The sequence below is a fragment of the Aethalodelphis obliquidens genome, unplaced genomic scaffold (assembly GCF_003676395.1).
Source record: "Aethalodelphis obliquidens isolate GAN/ISIS:26980383/991018 unplaced genomic scaffold, ASM367639v1 scaffold83, whole genome shotgun sequence".
Taxonomy (NCBI): Eukaryota; Metazoa; Chordata; class Mammalia; order Artiodactyla; family Delphinidae; genus Aethalodelphis; species Aethalodelphis obliquidens.
In genome coordinates this window covers 5944371-5961859 of record NW_020838027.1, presented here as the reverse complement: position 1 = coordinate 5961859, position 17489 = coordinate 5944371, and the positions used below count along the sequence as shown (strand labels likewise).

Below are 17489 nucleotides of genomic sequence, written 5' to 3'. Positions count from 1 at the left end.
GACGGCAGCGCCTTCCCTGACAAGGGCCTTAGGAGCCCCTCCACCCTACTGTGCTACCCAAAGCACGTCCCCCTTTGCCACGTGCTTGTCATTTCTCATTACTGTCCTTTGCTGAAAAGGGAGCTCAGTGCTCCGAGAGCACGACTGACTGATGCAGTGTGCTGTTGTCATGACAGCAAAGACACCACTGTAGCCATGACAGCAGCCTCACTGCCTCCAGTTCAGGTGATTCAGCAGAGAGGAACTGGGGAGTAGGAGGGGGTGGACGGGGCCTGCATCTGAGGGGCTGACTTGCTGCAGACCCTGTAACGTGGTGAGGAATCCCTGGGAGACAGTCCCCAGAGACACTGTCTAGAGCTGACGGGGAATCATGACCTGATCTCCCATCAGCCTGGCCAGGTCAGTCACCTGTCTTTAGAGATGGGGTCAGGGGCACGAGTCGGGGTGAGGGCAGGACAGAAGCCAGCCCTTGCTGGAGAGGAGGGTTTCTCAACTTCAGCTTCACTGACATTTTGGGCCGGAGCATTTTCTGTGGTGGGATCTGTCCTGTGCATTGTAGGATGTTTAGCAACATCCCTGGCCTCAGCCCCCTAGCTGCTGGTAGCACCCCTCCCTGCTGGGTTGTGACCACAAAAATAGTCTCTAGATGTTGCCAACTGTCCCCTGCAGGGCAAAATTGCCCCCAGATTGAGAAGTGCGGATCTGGAGTCTAGACGCTGCCTAATTCTGCACAGCGGAGCAATCCTGCCACGCGTGCAGGGTGGGGAGGTCGAGAGGGAAAGATGAGGCACTGAGGGGGCGTGAAACTCAGCAGATGCTGGACGGGCCCCAGACTCCTGGGCTCATCATCTTCTGGATCAATAACCCTCTATCTGCTGCCTGCCTCTGGGCTAACGAGAAAGGTGAAACAAAGATGAGCTTAGGAAAAACCTCTAAAAGTATATAAAAATGTTTATTCATTGGAAAACTAGGAAACTGGCAAATGTATATTCCAAGGAAAGCAGCTCAACTCAGTTCAGTTAGGCTAGTTTAAGAGCAAAGCCATCTGTTACAAAGACCATTTATGCATTAAAAAAACAAGGAGACAGGCAAACAAGTATTTTACAAGGGGAACAGAATTCAAGGTCACTCCACAAGACACCAGCACAGCAGGGTTGGGAACAGGCAAGGCTGCCCCTAGGACCTGTGCCTGTGAGCAGATGCTCGGCGGCGGATGGGGGTGGTTTTCTTGGGTGTCTCATCTTCTGTCATCTCTGCTAATGGTTCTATTCAAAGAATTGGGGGAATAAGAAAAAGCTGAGTCACAAAGATGGTGAAACATAGGTCTCAGAGAACAAATGGGACAGTCCCAGGCCACACTGCACAGGGAGGAAGAGGACCTTGGGGGCAGGGGGCCTATGCAGCAGGACCCCATCAAAGCCAGCCTCCCCCCCGCCCCGCCGAGCTATGCTTCTTCTGGGCTCGGTGTGGAAGGAAGCACCATACCTTCCTCGCTGGACTCATCACTTGAGAAGACGATTCTGAGTTTCTTTCTTGAAACTTGCCGCTGGGTGTCTGGATGCCATCGGGTAGTACGGCGGGGCTCAGGTGTGACAAAGTCACTGTGTGACGCTGCAGAAGCCAGACGCCGGTGTCTAGAGACTAGAAAAGGCAGAGGCATGAGTCCAAAAAGGAAAGACAAAAGGAACCTCTATCTGAGAGGAGGGCCCCGCCTGGTCTGTCCCGCGAGGGGCTGCCTCACGTACCAGCAGGCTGTTTCCTGGCTGATGGGGCTCTCTGGCTACCCGCTTGGCCAATCTCAAGTTCCTCTATTGCATCCAAACCTCTGGTGTGACAGGCCCGAAGCTTCTGCTCGAATTCATCTATTACAGCCTGGAGGCAAAAAGAGGTGAAAAGCAGGCCTGGAAATATAGTTATTTCTATGATTAAAAAGAAACAAGTTGGGGCTTCCCTGGTGGTGCAGTGGTTAAGAATCTGCCTGGGGGCTTCCCTGGTGGCGCAGTGGTTGAGAGTCCGCCTGCCGATGCAGGGGACACGGCTTCATGCCCTGGTCCGGGAAGATCCCACATGCCGTGGAATGGCTGGGCCCGTGAGCCATGGCCGCTGAGCCTGTGCGTCCGCAACGGGAGAGGCCACAACAGTGAGAGGCCCGCGTACCGCAAAAAAAAAAAAAAAAAAAAAAGAATCTGCCTGCCAATGCAGGGGACAGGGTTCAAGCCCTGGTCCGGGAAGATCCCACATGCCGCGGAACAACTAAGTCCATGTGCCACAACTACTGAGTCTGCACTCTAGAGCCTGTGAGCCACAACTACTGAGCCCGTGTGCCACAACTACTGAAGCCCGCACACCTAGAGCCCAGGCTCTGCAACAAGAGAAGCCACCGCAATGAGCAGCCCCCGCTCGCCGCAACTAGAGAAAGCCCACGCACAGCAACGAAGACCCAACGCAGCCAAAAAAAAAAAAAAAAAAAAACAAGTCCGTGAAAAGACATGGAGGAACCTTAAATGCGTATCACTGGATGAAAGAACACAACTGAGAAAAGCATATACCGTGTGGGTGCGATGATATGACACCCTGCGAAAGGCAAAGCTGTGGCAACAGTAAAAAGACCAGTGGCTGCCAGGGCTTCGGGGAGGTGGGGTGAACAGGGGAGCAGAGGATGCTCAGAGCAGGGAATCTACTCTGAATGTCGCACAGCAGTGGGCACAGGTCACAATACATTCTAAACCCTCAGCGCGCACATCACCGAGAGTGAACCCTCCCGGAAACCACGCTCTCTGGGCGATGGTGATGTGTCCAGGCAGGTTCATGGATGTCCTGCTCTAGCCTCTGGCGGGGATGCGGGTAACCGGGGAGGCTGTGAGGCTGTGCCTGCCTGGGGGCAGGGGGCACATGGGGGAACTCTATATTTTACTCAATTTTGCTTTGAACCTGAAACTGCCCTCAGTAAAGTCTACTAAAGAAAAGAAAAAAGAGAAACAAAGAATCAGGAATTGGAGACAGAAAGATCTGGTCTCAGGTCACTCTGGTTACTTGGTTGCAATCAGCTGGGGCTAAGTCAGAAATCCAGAGCCTCAGAACAGCGGAATGAACTGTGGCTGGAATGCGGGCGGGCACCGCTCACCTTGCCCTCGGGCTTGGCTCCACGCCGCAACTTGCCCACAGCGGACAAAAAGGCGCTGAAGATGGACTCGTCTGACAGTTTATCTCCAAAGCAGTCAAAGTTTTCCAGCATCTTGCGGAGACCCCGCTCTGTGAGGGGCAGCTGTGACACGCAGTAGGCCAGGTCCCGGTACTGGCGCTCGGTCCTGCGGGCAGGATGGCTCTGTGAGGAGCAGTGGGACCCAGGAGGGAAAGGCCTCCTTCCTCATCAGCCTCCCACAGCCCCGGGGAGGCCCCTGGGTGGGAGGGCTCTTTCCCTCTCGCCACAAAGAGCCCTCAAGGCAGGCAGCGTACTGGGCCGTGCGGAACCGCTGACACAGCTTCTCCACCAGGCTCTCGGTCTGCTTGTCCTTGGTGATGTAGCAAAGGAGCTGCCTGCAGGAGGGGAGATGCGGATGTGCCGTCTCTGGGGGCAGCTCCGAACCCACCCACTGCCAACACCAACCCCGTACCCTCCCCAGCACCAGCCTTCTGTCATCCTCCTGACTCCGTAGCAGGCTCTTCTCTGCCGCAGCCCACGCCCGGGCCTGTACCTCCTGCCCTCTCTCACGCCTCAGGGAAGGGCCCACCCCACCCTCCTGAGGAATTTCACTGAGACGCAATTTATAACAAAAGCAGCTGCTGTCCAGTGTCAGGACTTTTGCCTTATTGAACCTTTTCAAGAACTAATAAAGGGGAAGTATTTCTGGCCTCATTTTACACAGGAGGAACAGGCACAGAGAGGTGGTTATTGCTGAAGTCCACAGGCTAAAGAGTAGCAGAGCCAGAAATCACATACAGGTTTGTCTGATTCCTAAGGCTGCTCTACAATGGAAAACGTGCCCCAAGGCCCAGGGAACTGTACTTCATGATGGTGTGGAAAGGCTCCTCCTCCACTCCTCCCTCAGGGGCTGACAGGCGGCTGATGATATCTGGAAGGAGGTTATAGATCGCATTGCCCTGTGAGAGAGAGAGAGTCATATCAAAGAGACGAGGTGACCTGCATGTTCCCCCGGCAGCAAGCTCTAAGCTGCCCCCCACCTCTCACCTTGTGGGAGAGCTCGTTGAAGAAGTTCTTGGCCAGGGCAGCGATCTGAGGGGCAGGGTCGATGAGCAGCACGGCCATCTCGCTCACCTGCCCCTTCACCTTCACCATGTCCTTCAGGATCAGGTGGGTCATCACCAGCCCGGCTGTTTTCCGCACTTGCTGAGCGGGGTCCCGGAGGCTAAGAATGAAATCCGAGTCATTAGGACCAAGACCATGGGCTAAAGCTGACGCTGGCAGACAGGCCCTCAGTAGGACTCTATGGCCTCTTCCTAGTGCCATTCTAGAAGCAGTTAGGGGATGTTTAGAGTTGAAAGCTGGGTTTGGGGAAAGAGGCCAAGGCTGTAACCAAGGCTTTAGAGAAGAAACATCAATCCCTTTGGGGCCACACTCAGCCAGGGCCTGCACAGATGTTCAAGGGAACATTAAAGACCAGGGCACAGTTTTGGGGATTCTCACACTGACTTCACCACAGCCTCCAGGGCTGGCTGGGACGGCGAAGGTGCTGTGAGGTGTCCCTCACCGAGCATACAGATGAGGTGTCCAGGGGTCCACCAGGTTGGGGAAGCGGATGGCCAGATCCCCAGTAGCAATCATGAGGTTAGATCGAACGATGGGGAGCGAAGACTTTTCTAGCATGGTGAACAGAAGACGAAGCTGGGAGTCACAGAAAGTGGCACTAGGGGCAAAGAGAGGATCATCAGGGAAACCATACCATCCCCCATCCTCCTGGAGAAGGTGATGCCCACCCCAAGGCCTACCTGATCATGCAGAACTTGCCGAGGGCAAGTGAAGCAGCTGCAGAGAGCTCTGGGTTGCTATAGAGACCAGGGTTGTTGCAGACTTTAAGCAGAAGTGGAACAAAGGCAGCCAGTGTCTGTTTGCCTGGTGAAGGAACAACTCTAGGTTTGGGACAGCCTACCTAGCCAGGGAGAGGGCCACTCAGCAATTCTTCTCACCATCTAGCAGCTCCAGCTCACAGATGCCGCGGATGAGTTCTGCCTCGGTGTCATCAGCTGTAGCCCCAACCAGCCCCATCTCCTCCTCCATGGTGGCCTCAGAGCTTGGATTCTGATGGGAGAGCAGCCAGGTCATGGGTGAGCAGACCGTTTTGATTCCAGCCTACCCTTCATTTCGCACAAATGGATCTGGGGAAAGGCAAATTCTGCAAAACCAGTCACAGGCGTGTCACGTGTATCCAAAGAAGGACTCTTGAATTAAACCGGAAGAGAACTAGGTCCGTTTGTGTTCAAGTTGCCGAAGCACCCCACACCTCTTCTGAATTCCTCCTCAGAAGCACATAACTTCCTAGACACAGTCAACAGACGGAGCCTGCCAGACAATGGTTCAAGGTCACAGAGAAGGGCAGACTTTATCTCACTGCTGCAGGGCTCTGTCAATCATTTGTCTGCCAGACATCACTGCCTCTAGTGGAGAGAACACAAGGTCCCATCAGGTGCTACGCCCAGTCACCAAGGCTGCCGGAAAGGCCCTGGGAGTGTGCTAACAAACACTGCCTAGGGCACAGCCTGTGTCTTATGCCAAGGTCCTTATCTCGATGCTCTGTATTTACCTAAAACTTTCCTTCCTGGGTGATCCATCTTTGTTCTCACTAATCATTTCCAGAGTAGTTGCAGCAAGGAGGCAGTCTCCATCAGCTCATTTAACAGGAGAGAAGCGGAGATCCCCAGAAGGAAATGTGAAGGACCCGAGGGCCGGAAGCAAATCTGGGAAACGCCTGGGACTCGAACCCAAATGCGCAGGCGTGCCACTCACCTTCTCCTTTGGCTCTTTCGTCTTATGCTCCTGTTCTTCCCGAAGAACTCGGCGCCGACAGAGCTCTCCACTCACTGCCTGCTCCAGATGCACCAGCTGCTGCAGAGCCACATCCCCGGCCAGGGACAGCAGGTTCATCAACAGGAAAGTGGGGAGCACAGGCGTGTCCTCTGCAGGAGGGGGAGCGGGAAAGCACGGAGAAAAAGACAATCAAGTCTCACAGGCCCCCGCCATACTGATGGCCCCCTTGCTCACACGCTCTACACCCCAGTGAAGAGGCAAGAGCTGGGGGTGGAGGGTGTGGTAGCAGTGACGGGCCCGGCCTGAGTGACAGAAAGGGACAGCGGGGGTTGAGGGGATCGGGAGTGGTTGTAGGAAGTGGTAGTATCAGTGGCTCCCGGCCGGCAGGGACGGCAGCAGAAGCTGGCTGCTGCCTGCGGGCCCACCGACCCTCTTGCCTACTTACTCGTGGCCTCCTGGGGGGTGCTTTTCTCTCCCAGCTTCTCCAGGGCCTGCTTTGCACAGCCCTGCAGCATCCGGGCACAGATCACCTCGGGGCCCTCTGCCAGCTGGTAAATGAGGGTCACTGCCGCCTCCTTGAATGGGATCCAGAGTGGGTCTGGGCAGACAACGCCTGCGCAGCAGAAGGGAGAAGTTGCCACTGCAGACAAAGGCCCAATTCTGCCCGAGGCCCTTCATGGTAGCTCACCTTTCGTGACCGTCTCCTGTAGTCGCTCAAACAAGCAGTGTTCCTGAGGCAGCCGGAAGGGAGGGTGACGTTTGCCCAGAGAAGGCTGTCGAAAGCAGGGAAGACAACGCGGGTGTGTGTTGACGGTGGACAGGAGAATGCCCACTCTCCTTAGTTTGGACGTACCCACCCCACGTACCTTCCTCCTGTCAGAGATGTTGGCAATGGCACGGCACACCTGTTGGGCCAACCTGTAGTCCTGTGGAAGCTTCTCATCCAGCCCTATGCTCACCAGTGTGTCTAAGTTGCTTCCTACAATTTCTGGTTTTCCTCTAGGAGAAGGAAGCCATAGAGTTAAAGCCACTCACGGACCCCTCTGTGTGGGGGACAACACCAAGGGGGTAGGAACCAGCACCCAACTCAGGGCTTCGAGAGCCTTGGAGCGCTACAGAGAGGCTCTGGCATAGGGCTGGCCCCTTGGCATCCCTCTTGCTCTGTTGACCCCACTGTTTCTGCTGCCTGGGGGTAGACTGGTATGGTCACTGTTTTATTCTCCATTTAGGTGGCTGATGCGTGCACAGAGCTCAGCTGGGCCTGACTGCTATTACTGAAGCAGTCTTTTTTTTTTTTTTTTTTTAAAAGAAGATGTTGGGGGTAGGAGTTTATTAATTAATTTATTTATTTTTGCTGTGTTGGGTCTTCGTTTCTGTGCGAGGGCTTTCTCTAGTTGTGGCAAGCGGGGGTCACTCTTCATCGCAGTGCGCGGGCCTCTCACTATCGTGGCCTCTCTTGTTGCAGAGCACAGGCTCCGGACGCACAGGCTCAGCAGCCATGGCTCACGGGCCCGGCCGCTCCGCGGCATGTGGGATCCTCCCAGACCAGGGCTCAAACCCATGTCCCCTGCATTAGCAGGCAGATTCTCAACCACTGCACCACCAGGGAAGCCCCACTGAAGCAGTCTTAAGAGAACCTTCCCTTCCTCTCTCGTCCTACCGCCTGTCTGGATCTGAGCCTCACCGTGCCATCATCCCGAGAAGCATGACAGAAGAACAGCGCTCCAGAGCAGAGCAGGGCACCTTCTTCGTTGCCCGCTCCCACAGCACTTGGGTCACTGCTGGTTTCAATTCATCCTTCTGCACAAACTCACAGAGCTGAAGAGAAAAGAAAAAGGGCTCAGGCCAAAAAATAACAATTCCCCTGATGCTTGGTCCACCTCCTCTGAAGAGAATATCGAGAACCTAAGTAAGTAAAGGCAATGTTGAGGAGTGGGAGAGGAAGGAGGAGGCTCGAAATGTAAAGTGGGGGCTGGAGAGGTACTTCCATCTCTGTTACTTTTCTGCTTTCATGCCTTCAAATCTACGTTCATGAAGATGACACACTGAAACTGACCTCGAGTTCCTGTGGATCTACAGTCTGGACTACATGCTGGAGATTTCTAGCAGGTTTCTTGCTGTAGCCACTAGCTCAGCATGTCTGAAATGGATGCCATCGTCCTTTCTTGCCTTTTCATTTTGCCAACGGCACCAACACCAACAGTCACATATGCTTCAAACTTCATAGTCACCTAATATTTTATGTATCAGTCACTTAGTCCGACCTATTCTTCCTCTTAAAATTTATCTTCCATTAAAGTGCAATTCTCCAGATTTTCCTCCCACCCCCAAAGTCTAGACCCCTGTCACTGCACATCTACAGCAGCCTCCAGGGACATCCCTGTCCCTAGCCTCTGCTCCAACCAACCTGTATGCTGTGACCTCCCCAGACGTCTGTTTCACCATGCCACAGCTCTGCTCACCATGCAGAGATAGCTCTCCTTTGCCCGCTGCATGGGCTCCTGGCCAGCAGCCACTCTACAAGATCTCGGGCCAAGTGCCACCAGCAGGCTCTTCTTTCCCGCGGTGACGCTCCTCCCAGTGGACGCTGGTATGCAGCACCACCTCTGCCTTCTGTCCCATAATCCAAACCCTTCATAGCAGCTCTGCCTCACTAAAATGCTGGAGTCCCTGGCTGACAAGGTTCAGGTCCTAGACTCTTGAAAGGCATCCCGGGATCTTCCCGATTTAGTTCCAACCCATATTTCCAGCTTCCTATCTTTTCCAGATGACAGTTTTGAGCCAGAACACAATCGTCTTCATTCTACAACATAGGCAGTGCTCTTTCGTGGCTTTCTGTCTGAAATGTTTTCATTTCTTTTTCATTTCTCTTTAACTCCTTCCTTTCTTTAATTCTCTAAATCCTACTCATCAAGGCCCAAATTAAGTCCTGCCACCTTCAGGAAGCTTTTCCCTCGAGTATTCCACCTCACACTGCTCCCTTTCCCACTCTACTTGTCAATATAATATACCAGGTAAGAGTATGTTTTCTGGAACTCTTATGCCCGAGTTTGAATCTCAACCTTTGCTCCTAAGTAGCTGAAATTAGCCAACTTCTTTAAGATCTCTGTGCCTCAGATTTCTCATTGTAAAATGCTGATAATAGCATAACCTCCTAGGGCTGTTGTGAGGATTAGCAAATTAATATGAGCAAAGTGCTAAATACAGTACCTGGCATAATGTGTTACTATTATTATATTACTATCGCTACTATAATCATTGCCTGGGCCACTTAGCAATCTGCTGCATTGCTCTAGAAATGTGTTGTGTTTTGGGTTGCCAACTAGACTTGAAAGCGAATAATCTTATACTTCTTTGCAGGGCTGAGTAAGTTGCTGAACACATAGTAATCACTCACTAATACTTGCTGAATGAGTAAGTCAAAGTGAGGAGACTTACAATTTCCTCAAGACACTGAATGGTCCCAACTGAGGCATCCACTAGCAGCAAAGAGAGATTGTGAATCAAAGTCTGGGCCTTGGCTCTGTGGGAACAGCAGAGATCAGGGGTCATTAAAAGACCAAGAAGCTGAACCTGGCAAACAGGTTATTAGGCAATCCCACCACAGTGTCAAATAATAAATAACTGCTTTAGACTCACAGATATAGAGAACAAACTAGCGGGGAGAGGGAAGGGGGAGGGACAATACAGGGGCAGGAGATTAAGAGGTACAAACTATTATGTATAAAGTAAGCTACAAGGATATACTGTACACGGGCAATATTTCATTACTCTAAATGGAGTATAACCTTTAAAAAGAGTGAGTTACTATATTGCACACTTCTAACGTTTAATATTGTACACATCAACTATACTTCAATAAAAAGAAAAACAAACCAAATAACTGCTTAGGATGGGTTTCACTGTAAGTTCAGCCCCACCCCGAGCCCATTACAGACCTAGTGCCTCTGGAGCTAGAACGCCTCTAGAAGAAGGGTGCCCACTCCCCCCAACTCCTTCAGGAGGCGAAACACAGCCCATCTACCTGGCAGAGTCCCCCTTAGGTTTGAGGTAAAGTTGGCGGTAGGCGTTCAGCACAGCTTCCCGGACACCAGGCTCCTTCGACCAGATGAGAGGCAGCATGCGGCGCACCCCGAACAGGGCCTGGGGTACCCCAAATTGGAATACCATCACAAAGAATTCAATCACCTCCTGTACCACTGAGAGGACAGACACAAATGTCACCTATCTGCTTGGCAAAACTCCCCCAATACTTAAAGGCGGAACCTTTCTTAATGTAGCAACATGCGAGCGGAGGCCTTCCTCCTTTTTCCCTGAGGATGCCAACTCCCCTAAATGCCCTGTGAAATACTATATGCACACTCCGCAGGGCTACACAAAGCAAATTGAAGAAAGAATCCGGGCCTTTCAAAAGAGCGGACAGACATCAATAAAGTACGGACAAGACTGGTTCTTCCAACTCCAAGACCCAGTCCTTGCAGAGGGGATGCCGGCGTACCTGTAGTTGTGTGTTCATACATCATCTTGCTTATGATGCCAATGGCCTCTGTGATCTTCAGAGAGAAGCTGTAGGCATCCTGCAGATACTGCACCAGCATCTCCTGCTTCACCAGCTCATCGTTTTCCCTGCATTTCTCAGGCTCTGACACACTGGGCTTGTCTTTGCAGCCAGTCTCTCCTGGGCCCAAGTTCCCCGCAGCCCCCTGGGGATTCTTCTCCTGTGTGGGAGCTGCTGGGCCTAGAGTTAAAGAATTACAGGATGGTTTTCGTTCAAGGGTATACGGGGAAACCCAACAGTTCTAAACATCGCTGAATATTTGTTTCTACAATAGGAAAGCTTTTTTTTTTTTTTTTTTGCCGTGCTGCGCTACTTGCGGGATCTTAGTTCCCTGACCAAGGATCGAACCTGTGACCCCTGCAATGGAAATGCAGAGTCCTAACCACTGGACCACCGGGGAATTCCCACTAGGAAAGTATAAATTTAGAATTTATTCTAAAATATGTTGGTTCATTTCTCAAAAAAGATTCCTCAAGTCCTCTACAGTTTGGAAATAACCTTTTATACCCTGTGACTAAATCTTAGGCCCGTAGGCTGCTTCCATTCCAGAGCAGAAGCACCACTAACTCCCCTCTGGCCTCTTTCAGCACCAGGCTGCCAGCCAGGACAGTGTCTGACAGAAAGTAAATGGTCTATAAATACAGTTGAAGTGTCTTGTTTGCTGACTGAAGAAGGAAAAGGAATTTACCTTTGAAGATAGTTCCTAAGAGATTCAAGAACGCAGTCTTCTCTGACTCCTCTGGATCCATATGACAGAAGGGTTCAGATTCCTGGAAGTGGCCTATGGCTTCTTGAGTGAGAATGATGGCCTGCCTGACAGAACATCACCTGTCACCAATCAGGCACCCATAAGAGTGTCACTGCAGCCTTGTGTCAGGGAGCCTGTGTCATGATTCCATCAAGAACCTAGACCTACTGGTAGAGAACTCTGTCACTTGTATAAAAAGGGGGAAAAAATGTAGATATGTCTGACTGTGTGACTACATATTATCTCTAGAAGGAGGCTCGCTATGGGAAGGGAACTAACTGGCTGGAAAGCAGGTTTGGAAGGGATTTTTCATGGCACGTCCTTGTTCAAATTTTAAATACTGTATGATGTGAATATATTGTCTAATTACGAAAAAGTAGCTTCCTGCTTAAAAAAAAACCAAAAAAATCCCCCCAAACTCTGCTATTAAACTGTTAAAAAGTTACGTTCTAACACGTTTAAATTTGTAACTGGCAGCCAGAACCTCCGCTGTTAAGAACTCCGCCCAGCACTGGCCGGGAGGACTGCTGAGGGAGGAGGGGCATCTTTAACATGAGAAGGAGCCTTTTCCTAACTCATCACTAGCACGCTTGGAGGCAGAGCAGGCTGCCTTTTACGCTTCAGCAAAGAGAGACACCAGAGAGACGTAGGGAATTAGCCAACTAGCCACCCTCTCTTCAGCCTTTCTGAGCAGCCTAGTTAGGTAGGAAGTAAACTAATGACTTGTGGTTGAGGTTTAAGAATACCTGTGGACAGCTCTAACGCTTTTGTTGCCAAGGTGCTCTCAAGTTCTAGTCACAAAAATCTTTCCTCTAAGATCAGGATTCATACCAGGTTGATTTAAAAATTAAGGTACGATTGAGCACGTTTGTTATTATTTATCAGCTCACACATTTTGGAATTAAAAAGCCACTAGAGATCTTATGGCCTAATCAACTATTTTTAAATAAATAATGAAACTGAGACCCAGAAAGTTTAAGTAACTTACTTTATAGAAATAGGATTATACTTATAGGTCGTCTTCTTCAAATGAAGCAGGACTTTGGTCATATTTAATTATAACACGATTTATGTCTAGTTGTTTTAGTAGTTTTTTTAAACATTTGTAAAAGCAGAAAAGCATGCTTAATTGTAGACTTTGCCTTTGGCATATATCTGGTGTTCAGACTATTACTGCAATGAAAACACCTACCACCATCTGATGGCAGCATACCCTAAGTGCAGTTCATTTAAAAAAAACATTGTTAAAGAATGTACATATGTGTATTAACAGTCACTTTGCTGTAAAGCAGAAATTAGCACAACACTGTAAATCAATTATACTTCAATTAAAAAAAATATATTGTGTCTCAAAAGTTAACTCTAAACCTGACAGGTCATGAGAGAATATCCCATTCTTTCACATACTTGTAACTAGCTTTGGCTAGCAATCGACGGATGCGTCCTTCCACCTCTTCCGCTGTCTCTGTTTCGGCAACCTCCTCGGGCATCCCCTCTCCTTCCTGGGGAAGCTTCAGCAGCTGCTGCAGGGTAGCCTTCAACTCTGGCAGCATGGCTTCCCACTCCTCCCCTGGGTCCAGCACTGCGGCTGAATGAGAAAGTCTCACTTAGACTCTTGCACTGAGTTTCCAGCTGCAAGGAGAAGGATGTCTGGGGTGAGAACTCCCCCACAGCAACTACTCACAAGCAGCTGCAGCTCGCCTCTGGGCCCTCATCTCTTGTAATTTCTGGGTTTCCTTCTGCAGCGGTCCAGCAAGGTCAGTATCACTAAGCTACCAAGGTAAAAATGAACATCAGGGTCACTGAGTCATGGAATTTCACTGCTATTTCCATTTAATTCCTTCTCTTTTGGGTGGGCCCAGACTACTTACCTTGCAGGAAAAGGGATTATTGGCAAGAAAACTGGCAAGGAGCTGGATGGCATTTTTACAAACCAGCACCGACTTGTCTGCCAGACGCCCCACTGCTAAGGCCACCACTGCCTGGAAACGTGTCAGGGGCAGAGCCTACGTGGAACAGAAAGACAGGATCAGATCCCGCCCCACACCTTCCATTCTGCTCAAGATGATCGTGAAGAACACTCTACATGAGCTAGCCACTCATTCTAAGGAAACTTTTCTACGGGATGTGAATAGCTCAAGAGGACTGTCTGTAGTGGTTAAGACATACTGTAGTCCTTAAATGGAGCCCAGAATCCTTGTCCTTGATAGAGGAAGACCTTTATTACTGGTAGTAGAATCCTGAATTCTAGACTCTTCTTTGACATAGCTACTCTTCTTTTGACCCTGGATTCCTTTTCTTCGGCCTGTACATAGAGGGGTACCGTGTATCTTTATCACGTCAAAGGACACTCACCTTCTGCTGGACGATTCGGGTAAAGAGTTGCAAAACACGGCTCCGCACAAAGGAGCTGACGTCGTGGCCGTGGGCCTGCAAGGTGTCCAAGAACTGGTCTCGGGTGTCTCGGGCTGCCGCCTCCAGCTGATCTCCATTCAGAACCTGCAGCACCATCTCCGCCATGGCCGCCAGCACGGCATTGCGCATCATGTAATTCTGAGAGGGATATGAGGCTGGTATGAGCCTCTGCACCCCCATACTGACTGTCGTTTTCCTAAACTCTTGTGCTCATCCAGGCATAAAGAAGGGGTAAGGCCTTTAGGCAAGGTTAAGCTTGCTTTTCTTAGCTCTGACTTTCTCTGGTCAACTGCCCAGCAGGTATTCATTGACTCCTGAGGTCACTAGAAAAAGCTGAATCCCAGAAGGGCCTTGTCTGGTCAGGAGAATGTAGGGACAAAATAAACAAGAGCCCAGAGCAGTTTTTCCCCACAAGGCTCACCCAGGTAACCATGGTGGCAGCTGAATATGAAATCACATCCATCCACCAACACATGTTTGAAAAGCATTAATTACTACCTTTCATCTGAGGCCTCAAAGCCTTTGATCCTTACTAATAAACACCGCCTTTCTCTCACACTTCCCTTCCCACATCTTACTTACAGGGAAGCAGAAATCAGCCCTGGTGCCAACCATGTCCGTTACAGAATCATGGGGAACAGTGTTTGGGGTTTTTGCCAGGCCAAGAGCCTGAGAATGGGATCTTGCATAAAAGGTTATAGTACATTAGATGAACAAGCAGACTGCCTTTGTTCCTGACATTCACCGAGGAGTGCCAGCATCAGCTTGGGAAGCAGTCAGGCTAACACTGAGGGATAAGACAGATGATGTGGGTGGATCTGAGAACCAGGTGGGCAGGAAGGGGCTTCATCCTGAGGAATGGGTGGGAACCAGAATCACAGCTGAGTCACTCTCACTAGACTCTCCCCTTCCAGACCTGGGTGAAACCAGTGTGATACTGAAATAGGATTAATAAGTGGCTCTTTATTTAATTCAATAAACTTCATCTGCTTCTCTATAGGAAGGAACTGCCACAGTGATTAGCCTAGACAACTTGACTTCAGTGAAAGCTTCCTTCTTGTTAAGAAACAGCCTTTCAACAATGCACTTAAAACCCCTAAAAAACCCTGAGATCCCCAGGGGACTGCCTACCTCTCCATCCAGATGATCTAGTAGAATGCACACACTGGACATCAGGGTGGCCGGGACACGCTCCGCTAGTTCTGTCAGGAAGGCGGCAAAGCCCTTGGCCCCTGAAGGGTCCCGACTCAACTCCTGGGGACACTTCTGTCCAATCTCTCTACACAGGGGAATAAACACAGCCATAGCAGCATAACTTAATTACTCAGGTCCCAGTAAGGGAAGGTAAAGTTGGCATCTAATATCTGAAGGAATCTAATGTTACACAGAGAAGCAATTTCCAATCTTTATACTCTCCCTGAGGGAAATGAGAATTAGAAATTAGAGAAGGAAGGGTCACCTTACAATCTCTCCTACTATGCTCTTCATCCCATAATCAGTTGCCCACAGACTCACAGCCGCCACCAGTACAGATGCCAGGTGTTCAAAGTGCTGCAGCATCTGGATGATCTTCACAGTGGCACCTGTGGAAGTGCTACACGTGAGAAACCATGGGCAAGATGAAAAGGGTGGGGCAAAGCGGAGGGCTAACTTACTCAGCATATGGTTATAACGTGTCAAGGCGACACCAAGCAGGTGTGTTATGGCTTCCCGGGTGGAGCGGTTCTTCTGGTGACTAATGGTGGGGTTCTCCAGGAGGCGGTAGCAGCAGCCAGTAACCAAACTGAGAAAGGAAGAGTAGAGATGGTGACATCAGCGGTCTGGACTCAACTACATTGGTCTTGTCTCATTCATTCCACCTCTGCTGCCCCAGTCAGGGTCTTCTAGTTTTCTTTATTCTATCGCCTTCCACACCAAGTTGCTTTGCTTTGCTGACCCCCAAAGGAGGAAGATAGGTACTTCCTCCTTCTGGATTACCAACTTTCAACCAGTTATAATGTCTACAGAAGCTGAATATATGATAAAAGACAGGACAAAGTCACCACTGACTTCTCATTGTTAAATGGCCAACGCAGTCCTCATCTTAGTTGACCTTTCAGCTGCATCTGACACAACTGATCACTTCTTTCTCCTTGAAACATGCCTCATTTGGTACCAGGAGGCCAGACTCCCTTCTCAGTTTCTTCAGCTGGTTCTTTCTCCTCATCTCACTCTCCTGATGCTGGAGGGCCCCAAGGTACAGTCCTTGGATTTCTGCCCTCTTCTAGCTATGCTTACTGATTTAGTGATCTCATTCAGTCGCATGGCTACAAATACCATTTATATAAATGCATTATATTCCCAAATGTGTGCTCTAGCTTAGACCGCTCTCCTGTCTTCCTCCAGCTTTGTACATTCCACAACCAAATCTGACACTATTTGGATGTCTAATAGGCACCTCCAGCTTTCTATGTCCAAAGCAGAACTTCTACTGTCCCCCCAAACACGCTCCCACAGCCTTCCCCATTATTTCAGTTACTGGCAGCTACATTCTTCCAAATGCTCAGGCGAAAACCCTGGGTGAGTCACCCTCGACCACACCCTCCCTCAAACCTCACGCATCTGTCAGCTCACCCCGTAGGCTCTCCTTAAAAGAACAAGTGCAGACTGCATGCACTTCTCCCCATCTCCAGCGCCCTCTCGGGCCTAAGCAACTGTCATCTCTTGCCCAAGTGACCGCCACAGCCTCCTTACTGGTCTCCCGCTTTCCTCCCTTCCCTCCAGAGTCTGTTTCAACACAACAGCCAGGATGACCTTGTTGAAGACAAGCCAGACCACCTCACTGCCCTGCTTGGAACCCGAGGGGCCCCATCTCACTCTGATAAATGCCAAACCGTGACGGCCTATGAGGATCTGCAATTGGCTCCCTGTTGCCCCGACCTCACAGCCTACCCCTCACCCTGTCTCAGCTGCCAGCTCTGGCCTCAGCGCTATTACTTATATGTGCTCAACACACTCCCTCCCTTGTCCTTGCTGTTTCCTGCCCTTGCCCTTGCTCTCCCTCCAAATATCCTCATGGCTCTCATTACTTCGAGGGCTTTGCTCAAATATCACCATCTCAAAGAGGTCTTGCTAGAACAGCTGATAAAGATTACAACACTTTCCCATCAAACTTCCCACTCCCTCCACTATCTTTCTCCACAGTAATAAACTATAAGACGTACTATATATTTTTACTTATTTAAAAAATTGTCTTCTGATCTAAAATATAAACTCTAAGAGGGCAGAAACGCTGGTTTTCAGTGACTTTAATGACACCAGCCATGCACCTAGGAGATTCTCAGTAAATACTGTTTCATGAATGAATAAATGGCATTAAAGATGAGAAATTCAACGCAGTTTCTAATCTTCATTATCTACTTCTGAACAATTCAACGTAATGGGAATACTTCTGTGTATTACAGACAGAACTGAGGGATGAAATGAAGTATTTAAAAGGCATATCTAGTAAAGCAAATGTGGTAAAATGTTAACATTTGAGGAGTCTGAAGGGTATAGAGGATTCTTTGTACTATTCTTGCAACTTTTCTGTAAATCTGAGATTATCTCAAAATAAAAAGTTAAAAAATTGAAAAACAACAAAGCAAAACAAAAAGCATATCTAGGGCTTCCCCAGTGGTGCAGTGGTTAAGAATCCACCTGCCAATGAAGGGGACACGGGTTCGATCCCTGGTCCGGGAAGATCGCACATGCTGCGGAGCAACTAAGCCCGTGTGCCACAACTACTGAGCCTGCGTTCTAGAGCC

General features: G+C 49.9%; 1 protein-coding gene and 1 non-coding gene across 5 annotated transcripts in view; both read right to left on the bottom strand.

The window, feature by feature from the left end:
• Window positions 1–933: 933 nt before the first annotated feature.
• The window catches only part of NCAPD2 (non-SMC condensin I complex subunit D2), a 28544-nt gene continuing 11988 nt past the window's right edge, over window positions 934–17489 (bottom strand). For 2 of the 4 annotated variants that reach the window (XM_027093215.1, XM_027093216.1), the window contains exons 7-32: window positions 15360–15487; window positions 15164–15287; window positions 14836–14983; window positions 13645–13842; window positions 13161–13295; window positions 12974–13061; window positions 12697–12877; window positions 11230–11354; window positions 10482–10721; window positions 10008–10182; window positions 9422–9506; window positions 7668–7801; window positions 6850–6982; window positions 6672–6756; window positions 6429–6623; window positions 5963–6132; window positions 5146–5257; window positions 4948–5071; window positions 4710–4865; window positions 4190–4367; window positions 4007–4101; window positions 3457–3537; window positions 3125–3308; window positions 1746–1872; window positions 1486–1641; window positions 934–1265 (exon numbers count right to left, since the gene is read on the bottom strand). In XM_027093215.1, the coding sequence (XP_026949016.1) occupies window positions 1177–1265; window positions 1486–1641; window positions 1746–1872; window positions 3125–3308; window positions 3457–3537; window positions 4007–4101; window positions 4190–4367; window positions 4710–4865; window positions 4948–5071; window positions 5146–5257; window positions 5963–6132; window positions 6429–6623; window positions 6672–6756; window positions 6850–6982; window positions 7668–7801; window positions 9422–9506; window positions 10008–10182; window positions 10482–10721; window positions 11230–11354; window positions 12697–12877; window positions 12974–13061; window positions 13161–13295; window positions 13645–13842; window positions 14836–14983; window positions 15164–15287; window positions 15360–15487 (3646 nt within the window). In that variant the 3' untranslated portion in view covers window positions 934–1176. The remainder of the gene's footprint in view (window positions 1266–1485; window positions 1642–1745; window positions 1873–3124; window positions 3309–3456; window positions 3538–4006; window positions 4102–4189; window positions 4368–4709; window positions 4866–4947; window positions 5072–5145; window positions 5258–5962; window positions 6133–6428; window positions 6624–6671; window positions 6757–6849; window positions 6983–7667; window positions 7802–9421; window positions 9507–10007; window positions 10183–10481; window positions 10722–11229; window positions 11355–12696; window positions 12878–12973; window positions 13062–13160; window positions 13296–13644; window positions 13843–14835; window positions 14984–15163; window positions 15288–15359; window positions 15488–17489) is intronic. The other 2 variants (XM_027093217.1, XM_027093218.1) reach the window with 2 other exon arrangements.
• Window positions 10869–10941, bottom strand: TRNAG-UCC (transfer RNA glycine (anticodon UCC)). The gene has a single exon. It is a non-coding gene; the product is annotated as a tRNA-Gly (tRNA).